This window comes from Globicephala melas, chromosome 3, assembly GCF_963455315.2.
Source record: "Globicephala melas chromosome 3, mGloMel1.2, whole genome shotgun sequence".
Classification (NCBI taxonomy): domain Eukaryota; kingdom Metazoa; phylum Chordata; class Mammalia; order Artiodactyla; family Delphinidae; genus Globicephala; species Globicephala melas.
Window position 1 is genome coordinate 50,968,724 of NC_083316.1, and position 10,415 is coordinate 50,979,138.

General features: G+C 39.8%; 1 protein-coding gene across 1 annotated transcript in view; it reads left to right on the forward strand.

Moving 5' to 3' along the window:
• Window positions 1–9,403, forward strand: part of RGS7BP (regulator of G protein signaling 7 binding protein) — a 118,645-nt gene extending 109,242 nt beyond the window's left edge. Inside the window, exon 6 of the mRNA XM_030844103.2 lies at window positions 6,440–9,403. Within this exon, the coding sequence (XP_030699963.1) occupies window positions 6,440–6,531 (92 nt within the window). The 3' untranslated portion in view covers window positions 6,532–9,403. The remainder of the gene's footprint in view (window positions 1–6,439) is intronic.
• The last annotated feature ends 1,012 nt before the right edge of the window (window positions 9,404–10,415 follow it).

Sequence of the window (10,415 nt, forward strand, 5' to 3'; positions counted from 1 at the left end):
CTAGATTTCTTTTTTTTTTTTTTTTTTTTTGCGGTACACGGGCCTCTCACTGTTGTGGCCTCTCCCGTTGCGGAGCACAGGCTCCAGACACGCAGGCTCAGCGGCCATGGCTCACGGGCCCAGCCGCTCCGCGGCATGTGGGATCCTCCCGGACTGGGACACGAACCCGCGTCCCCTGAATCGGCAGGTGGACTCTCAACCACTGCGCCACCAGGGAAGCCCTATCTAGATTTCCTAATCTAAATTCCTAAAAACAGAACTTGTTGATAGCATAGTTTTCTAAGTGCTGCAAGTTTGCAGCCATTACCACTTCAAAGAGGTTTGAATGAGGGAATTTTTTTCCCTTGTTAAAATAGTTCTATTCCTGTAGAAACTTCAGTTTTAGATCTGTGATGGAGGAGCTATCGTAATTCAAGTATACGGTTCTTTTTTTCTATCAACTATTCATTGTCATCCAACAGTGAAGACATTAAAGATGCAGCAAGCTTATGAAGTACTACTTTCTAAAAGAAATAGGTGGCATTTTCATCTTTATTATTGTACTTTTGGTTATGCAAACACTTTGATGATACAAATGTTTATGTCCCCCATAAATCTGCTCAGAAATCGCTTTTGATTTTGTTGATTAAGTTAAGCAGTCTCTAGTAGGATAGAGTACTGGGTACAAGTGGTCCAAAGTAAGATAAAAGACTACAGTAAAAATGCTAGGTCTTAAAAAAGAAACTGGTTTATGCACTAAATGTTTTGTGCCTTGGTCTAATATTAACATGATGTCTGTGTAAAATGACAAAAAGAACCAGAGTTGAATCACGTTTTATCTCCTGTCATTCTTCATTGTCCCAAATTGCTAAATGTGTTCTTTCCAAGAAGTCTGATTGAATTACTGCATCCATTTACTGTCCTATGTGACAGTTTTGTCCTTGTTAGAGATTTGAGTAATTAAAATGGGAAACAGAAGCTTAGGTTATTTTCCTTATCAAAACTATGTTCCTTGGAGGCACAATATTATGATGGTTTTCATGCTCTTGTACCTTGGATGTCTTAAGCTGAGTGCAGTTTAGGGGATCCTTTCTAATTACAGGCAGGTACTTCTTTCCTTCAACACTGTGATCTGACCTGTGACAAATCTGTACTATACACGACGTAAATGGCTAACAAGTCAATTGCAAACCAACTGAATGTACAAATCTTAGTGCCGGTGCTGAAATCTCTTCAGAATAGTCATCATGATCTCAAAGTTCGTTTCAAAATTTTGCAAGCATCAAGTGTCAATCAAAACTGAAGATGAAACACTAATGACTGTTGAATTCTCATGCTTTAGGTGTACTTCCTTATTAGAGTTTTTGGTTCTCTGCTATTTTTACCATACTGTTCATTTAAATTTCCTACATGCTAACTTCGTTTGTGCGATTGAAATAAAATTGCAGTATATATTAACAAAAAGAGAGAGAGAGACTAGAGAGGTTGGGGGAGGCCCCTCTAATTCATGTTAAGAGGTTTAGACTTTATCCTGAGGTCACTGGAGGGATTCAGTTAGTAGGCAAGTACAATAAGACAGGTGAGAAATGCTTACAATCTGACCTAAAGACCAGGGCTTGGAGAAGAGGATATGACCAGTTGGATGATGTACATAAGGCCAAGGCAGAATCAAGGATGGAACCTGGGTTCAGACTTGGAAAACAGAGCGAATGATGGTGTCAACCACTAAATTAGAACAGAGCGGTACCAGTAGAGGTAGAGGACAGGACAGTTGAAGTTCTGGATGCAGGGGGACTCCAAGAGCGATGCTCAGTGGTTGTGATGGACGTACATGTCTTATGCTGAGGTGAGACATGCGAGCTAGAAGGACAGGAAATACAGATGTAAACGTCAGCAGTGTCGTGGTAATCAAAGCCCTAAAAATGGTTGAGACCACCCATGGAGGATACATACAGAAGAGCCCTGAAATACCAAAATGTAAGAAGAGCAGTTTACAAAAACGGAGAAGAAACTCAACATGGTAGAATAAGAAAGCTGCAAGGAAGGAATGGCTAATAGTGTGGGGTAGTTCAGCTAGATAAGAACTGAAAGTGTCCATAGGATTTAGCAACAAGGGAGTCACTGGTGAGGTTGGCCAAAGTAGCTTACTTGGAACTGGGGGCCCGGAAGCCTAATTAAGGAGTGTTGAGGAGTAAGTGGGAGCTGAAGACCTGGGCAGCCAGGGTAAATTTATTAAGTCTTTCATAAAGAGTTGCTCATAGAATGGTGGCTAAACAGGGTTGGAAGCGGACAAGGCACCCAGGGCTGTAGCAATTGTATGGAAGCATGAAGGAAGGTAGAAGCACGGAGCAGTCAGAAAAGACTTTTCTGAAAAAAGAGATGGTGTGTGAAAGGACAGGGAGGCAAGGGAAGGAATGGCCTTATTTAGGGAATTCTAAGTAGTTCTGTTTTAGACCATCCCCTCCTTCATATGCCTTTCATTCCAGCCAGACTGGACAATTTACTTGGACCCAAATTCAGGCTGCCTTTGACCTCCCTGTCTTTGACCTGCCCTGACCTCCTCCTTTGACACTGTTTTCTCCATCCGGAATGCCTGCCCCCCTACTTCACCAAATGTCCAAGTTCTCCCCACACCTTGTAGCCCAGCATGAACACGGAGCCCCCAGGAATTTTCCACAAATGCCTTCTTTACAGGTGGGAGTAATTTCCCCCTCTGGGAATTCTCAAAGCATTGTATTTGTATCTCTGTAATGGCATTTCTAATGAAGCCTCCTAGTTACTCAGACAAAGATCCCTGAAGCCAAGGTTCACCTTTCTCTTAGGACCCATATGGTATTACCCCCAGCACTCGACATAGAGCCCTACACTTCGTAGAGCTTCGATTAATTCAGTGGTTCTCAAAGTGTGGTCTCAGGACCAGCTGTATCAGCAGGTCCAGGAACTTGTAAGAAGTGAAGATTGCCTGGCCCACCCCAGACCTACTGATTCAGAAACTCTGGAGGTAGGGCTAGCAATCTGTGCTTTCATAAGCCCTCAGATGAAGCTGATGCAGCTTATGTTTGGGAACCCTGGGATTAGCTGAAGTTCTCCTTTTTTAACAGATTAGAAATGTGCAACTGCAGTTCCATTATAAGCACTTCTCTTGACTTAGAGAACATAGCTTTAAACTCAAACACTCAGTTTATTATTTGAAAACTTCTCATTTTCATGTCCTTCTGTTTCTTAACATATCATTTATGTAAAAAATATTTTATTGGCAAAAGAAATTTGAGCAATAGAGAAATGGTATTACTGTACCTTGGGGGCCTCCAGCATCCCTGGCTTTAATAGGGATTAAACATTAAACATCCAAGAATTAAACATTAAATGACTGGGGTTTGAATTTACGGATGACTGAATACCCTACTCTCCTTTTCTTTCACTTTCTGCTATCCTTTCCTGCCTCCTCTTCTCTTTCTCACTTTTTATTTTCACATTTAAAACTCTCCTAAGTTACAGTTCTCTGAGGGTATGCACTTTGGAGAAAAGATACCATAAAAGTCTCAATCATTTCCAATAAAAAGCAAAGATTTCCCAGCAAGTTCAGATGGATTAGCATAGAAAGTTTAGAATGAGTGGGGAAACATCCCATTTTGCTCACATTCTGTTGACAGCCCCTCACTTCAGAGACAGGATTTCAGTATGTGGGAAGACATCTTTCCTTGGCTTTAAATTGACTTCAAACCATTCCAGGCAGACTTACTGCTCAGTGAATTTCAGCATTTACTGCAGATGTCAGCTTCCTAGAGTGTAGAAAGCTGCTCTGAATTTCTGCCAAGAATTTTTGAGCTTTTGTGTCACCTCAGCCCTAGGTGATGATCAGACAAGCTCCAGGCTAGGCAAAGGTGTCACAAATGCTCAACTAAGATGCCCCAAACCAGCAGTTGTCCTTAATAGGCAGTCTGTCCTTTGCTTAACGTCTGAGCACTTTCTCATCAATCCTAACACTTCCTATTCACTTATGAATGCTATATATGTATGTGTGTGTGCATGTGTGTATATAGCACTCACAAGTGAATGTTATATATATATATATGAAAAGAAGGCTGAATGAGAATTTCAATAGCACAAAGGTTTTTTGATTCACTGTAATGAATGCACAGATACAAGGGTCAGTCTTGATACAAATCTCATAATACCTGTGTGCTTTTAATACCTAAAAAAGAGAGAATGGGAGCAAATATACCACCACAGCACACACATGCACACTTTCTTTGTAAATACAACATACCAACGTATGTAGATATTTCCTCATGTAGTGGGAATGATACACACCAGAATTGCATTTTATTGTGTAATATATAAATACCAATGAGGTCACTCCCAAATCTCTTAAATGACTGAAGAAAGGCAAGCATATAGGGAATTCAGGAAATAAATGGGAATTCAGGAAATAGATCTCCAAGTCTCATAGAAGTAGAAATAAGATTTTTCTTTGCTATTAGTATCTTCATAGTTTTGGTAATTCTGTTCCAAGGAAGCATTAACTTCCAGTTGAACTTGAGTTTGGGGAAGTGTAGTCAGTATTCAAAGAGATACCAAAAAATAAAATTCTTTACCCTTCAGGGTCTGCTGTATCTTGGCCATATCCAATTAGGTTAAGTTCACTGATCATTTGGTGGTTAAAGAAGTTAAGAGTCCTAAAAATGATGAGAGAGTATGGTTATCGTTTCTATCTGCTCCAAATATATTATGATTCATCTCAGAGATTCTTCTGAGAAATCAGGTTTATATATAGGATTTGACATTGCTTTCAGCATCTTAACTGTTTGGGGCAAGTTTAACTGTAAAAGAGAGATGTCCTATTTTTTTGCCTCAAAATGTTGACATCCAGATTATAGTGAATTATTTTTCACTATGAAAAAGACAGAGTCCTGTTTTTCTCCACATTCGCAGAGTGTGAGTATTAAAAGAGGATTTTAATCTGGGGAGCCTGGGGGAGGAGGCTGTGTTTGATTAATCTGATGTGCCCAGCTGGGGCCCCTGTTTTCTTCCCTGGCTCTGACTTGCTACTCTAGTCTAGCATCTTCAACGTTAGGATGGGGAAAGGAGGGAACATTTTAGCTCTGCTCTGGGAGGGCAGTGCAACTAGTCCCGGCAAAGCTTAGGTATATAAGAGTTGCCAGCCAACCAGCCATTTTGTTGCCCCTAGTTCCATTCTGACCATATCTCAGCGCTGCCTCGGCTAGCAATTTCCAGATTATTTCCCTGTGGTCCTTCTCCAGCCTCTGCAACCCACATTGGCCAGTTCCGCTCCAACAGGCTGTTTCTACCCACACTCTCTGTTGAACTGCACTATTTCCCAAAAACCCAGCTCATTAAACTGTATTTGGCTTACTGGTTTATTTCTTTCTCTACTTGTCATCATATTAAAATTTTCAAACCACAACTTGTGAATTCAACAGCTGACAATCTTCTCTGAATGCCCTTGTGTGCAGATATCTATAGAAAATGCTAGGGAGGGCTTCCCTGGTGGCGCAGTGGTTGAGAGTCTGCCTGCCGATGCAGGGGACATGGGTTCGTGCCCTGGTCCGGGAAGATCCCACATGCCATGGAGCGGCTGGGCCCGTGAGCCATGGCCGCTGAGCCTGCGTGTCTGGAGCCTGTGCTCCGCAATGGGAGAGGTCACAACAGTGGGAGGCCCGCGTACCGCAAAAAAAAAAAAAAAAAAGAAAGAAAGAAAGAAAGAAAGAAAGAAAGTACTAGGGAAATACTCAACAAGAAATAGTTGAAGCTTCTTCCCGAGGCATAAAGTAGGTGAATGGAGGTAAGACAAGGTCCTATGTAAAGGAAAATAGTTAATAATAGCTATATTTACTGTTTCCTCCATGCTAGGCACCAATGTCCCCACCCAAGCTAAATGTTTTTAATAGATTGTTTCATTTAATTCTCACCTAGGGTAAGTATTACTGAGCCTTATTTTACATATGGGGAAAATGAAGCCTAACGAGCTTAAGTGACACTTTCAAAGTCATAGGACTAGTAAGTGGTAAAGTATAAGAAAGAAGCCAGCTTTACTCCAAAGCATGGGCTTTTTCTAAGAAGTATACATCTCCCAAGTGAAAAACTGCCTCTAAGCAGTTTATATTTAATTCTAAGCAGTGGTTCTCAACTGTGGGCTCTTTGCTTCAACCTCACTGCCACCCCAGGAATATGTGGCCATATCTGGGGACATTTTCGGTTGTCACAACTGGTAGGGCAGTGCTACTGGCATCTAGTGAGTAGAGGCCAGGGATGCTGCTAAACATCCTACAATGCTCAGGACAGCCCCCAACAATAAAGGATGATCTGGTCCAAAACGTCAATGGTGCCGAGGCTGAGAAAGTTGGATTCGAAGGATGGAGGATTTTTAAGGCCAATTCATAAAAAACAAGTTGTGTTGTCTGTACCTCACTCATATGTACATTCTATCCCATCACAGATGACAGCAGCCTTCTAAATCTAACTCCCTACCCCCTGGTTAGAAGACGGAAGAGAAGGTTCTTTGGGCTGTGCTGTCTCGTCTCAAGCTAGGTGATTCCTCCTGGAAACCACCACTAGGAAGACCTGAAAATATCACTGAACCCGAGGACCTCCAGACAGCTGAACCACAGTTATTGGTTTTCGACTATGTTTTCTATGCTTCCTTATTACTTTTATCCACCTCCCACCGCCCTTTGAAACGATTTTACATTTGAAAGCAGCTGCTGTCAAGAAAAAAAAAAGATTCAAAAAGCAGGCTGTTTTTAAAAGGATTTTTAAAGCTGACATTGTGCATGTCTGCTCCAAACCACACCATGACAGATGCAAGAATTATGATGTTTAAATTATTGAAAGGTTTTTCTAAGTATTACACAGAGAAAAATTATTTCATGTAGAATAGTATATCTATAGCTCTTGCTGATGTCACGTTAACAAATGATCACATATGAGAGTCTTTAAACATAGAAATCTATTTAAAACTGCAAAACTGTTCAAAATCCAACCAATATTAGGAATAATATTATAATCAAACATATACCACCTCAACCTATTGCTTTCTCTGCACTCATTTACGTTTAGTCTTCCATTCTGTCAGAATCTAAGAGCTTCAACGTAAAAATATCTTAATTTATAATGCAACAAGAACATATATGAAAACTATTTAAATTTTGTAAATACACAATAATCCTAATAACTTCATACAATGCATATGGGCAACTAATTTCCTTTCGATCCAATGGTGTCTTTTTCAGCTTCTTGGAGAATGAAGTAATCCAGTTAGGAAATGGTGTAGTGATATATACAATTACCCTCAAATGTAAAATTGAGTATTATCATATTTTGTTCTAATTGAAATCTGAAGCATGATGTCTGCACATCAGCATAGTGTTAAATCTTATAGGGCATGCTGGAATTAGCTCAGATCGTAAAAATACTTAACATTTTACATTGTTAATAAAATCTTTTTAGTTAAGCTAAGTTTGTCTCATTTTAGATGACTATGCAGATAGGACTTTTCCAACGTGTACTTGGTGTCTTGTCTTATGCTTAGAATCTTAAAAGCAGGACACATTAAGCAATACTCTATTTTAGAAAGGAGGAAGCCACACGCTTTGTTTTTCTGCTCACAGCTCTGCTGTGCTCTTCCTCCACTAAACTCGTAACATGATACAGATTTTGTTATATTTTCCCTTGCTCTTCCTTTGGCCCATTTCCCAGACAGAGTTTCCCATGGGTTGAAAGATCAAGCCTTTGGACTGCTTTTCTTGTTTTCCATAGTCTGAAATTCCTAAAGTCAGACAAGAGGCACCAGAGTCCAGCACAATAAAAGGATGACCTATACGTGGTTTATCCAAGATGCATCTTTAATCCCAACCCTATAATTTCACAGTATTTATGTGCACAGGCGTTTATAAGTCCACCAGTATTTTGACCTGAAAAGTAAATATACTCAAGCTTTTAGCTTTAGTGAAGAGCAAGACAAACTACTGGAATAATTATAGTATTAGGTTGAATTATATGAAACTGCTGATATTTGACTGTTTTTGACCTAAAAAATGGCAGCTTCATATAGCTCAACCTAATATCTGATGTTGTGGAAATTATCCTTGAAATTGTCTTCTAGTTTTTTTGATTGAAAGTGAAAGGATTAAAGAGTTGGAAGAGATCTCAAAAGGCGATGCATACCTCTATTTAGATCACACCAGCTGGTTTTTGGCCTTATTCTTGGAGTCCAGAGATGTATTCCAGTGAGTTGGCAATTGACGCATGGCTATAGGTATGAATAGCTTCATATCAAGACGTACCCTTGAAAGTTATACGAGAAAAATCACAATTTCCTAAATCAAATACTTGTAATACAGTGTGGGAATATGCTATTTTAAAACTCCTAGGGTGACTGCTCCTTTGCAAAGCAGGTAACCACTCCCAAATTTACCTGGTCCTCAAACCCTGATTTTCATAAATCAGGTTTGATTCAAGTTTAATATCCTTTCCTGGATGCAGTTCATTTTTATCCCCTGAAGTTTAATTCACTTCAGGTCCATTGTTTTAGAAATTATGAAGGAGCCCAATCTGGCACGCTCTCAGCTCCCATCTCTGCCCTCTCCCACCTTCCACTATACTGAACCCTTAGCTTCAATCTAGTTCCCACTAAAAAAACTACATGCAGAGTTATTAACAGATAAGCCCAGCCTTGGTGTTCAGCACCTTCTTCTAAATGCCAGACCTAAATCACTTCTGCTTGGTTAATTTGTGCTCACTCTTGCCTTAGCCTCAGTGTGAAAGTAACACCTTCCGTGCAATTGTCCTTTGTACAACTGAAGACTGTTAATAAATTCAGGTCTCACCTCCATGTCTGGGGAGGGCTATAGTAGCTATTCATGGAGATGGGGATTTGTCTAATTCCCTAGCTAGGCTTTCCATATCTAAGAGAAATAAATTCAGCCACCTTATCTTTTCTTCATAGTGCCTGTTTCCCGGCCTTGGATCAATTTTGTAGTTCCCGTGGACACACTCCAAGATTTATAGATCTTCTTTCACTATAGCAGGTCCTAAAATTAAATTTAGCGCTCAAAGTCCCAATAACCTACCCTGGCTCAGAGCTGCAATGGGTAATTCATCATCTCCCATTAGGTATGCCAATGCATCTTGTTAGGAGCTGACCCTACTCCCCTGTCACCTACCAAAGGACTTTCTCAGGTGTAGTTCCATGAGATAACTGTCTCAGCTTCCTGCTGGTAATTTTCTTTCAGATTAGCAATAACACCAAGCTGATCTCTAGGGATAAAGAGAGCCCATTGAACTCATTTTGTTGCATGTATGCATATTCTTGAAACAAAAAAGAATGTAAAGTTTTTTCTGGCACACAACCACCCATTTTACCACCATATTTTTCATATCCTGTGTTGATCTTTTTTTTTTTCAGATTACAGAGACAATACATGTTCTTTGTGAAAAATCTGAAAAATACCACCAAGTATAAAGAAAATAAAAATCACCTGAATCCTGCCACAATCACATTGTTTAAAACCACATTTCCAGGCTTTAAATCAGTCATTGTCTGGGCCCAAAGGCACTTTTGGATGAGGTAGATGAAGAAGTGCCCAGAAGGCCAAGGTGCCGCTTTAAAAAAAATCCATCCACTAATGTTTTGCACACGTCTAGGAAGAGATTCAGCGCACACTTCTGATTGTGCCATTGTTCAAGGGTACAAAGATGACTTTAAAAGTAGCACAGCACTGATGCCTCCTCTAATGAAAGCTCTTGGGGGAATTCTAAAATCCTGCCAGATCATTTTGTTCCTCGGTGCTCCTGCAAGTTTGGATACTTACTGTTTGGCAGTACTGCCATCTACTGGAAGCTAAAATTATACAGAGCATAAAAGCATCTAACTGATTTTAGACAGCCAACAAATGGGCCAGATTAACAATGATCCCATGTGGAATTTCAGACTCTGGAAGTCTCAAAATCGAAAGAATTAAAGATATCCATCCATAATAACTTCCCACCTACCCACACACATACCTTAGCAATGTCTACCATTTCTTTGTGTTCTAGAACATCACCAAATGCAAAATGCTCAACTTTCAGGTTACTATAGAAAGGATGAAAAACGGTCCAGGATAAACCACTAATATTACATATAAAGTCCAGAAATAAACCCAAGAACATAGAAGAATTGAGAACATTAAAAAGATGACATTTCAAATCTGTGAGAAAATGTTGGATTATTAAGTTATATTGGGATAAATGGTTAGCCATCTGTTGAGGGATATATTAGATCTATACCTCATAACTGTCATCAAAATAAATTCTAAGTGAAGTATTTAAATTAAATATTAAAGCACATAAATAAACTGGCAGTATTGATGAATATATATGTAATTTTAGTGTGTGTGGGGGGAAAAGCCTTTCTAAGCATGATAGCAAAGGAA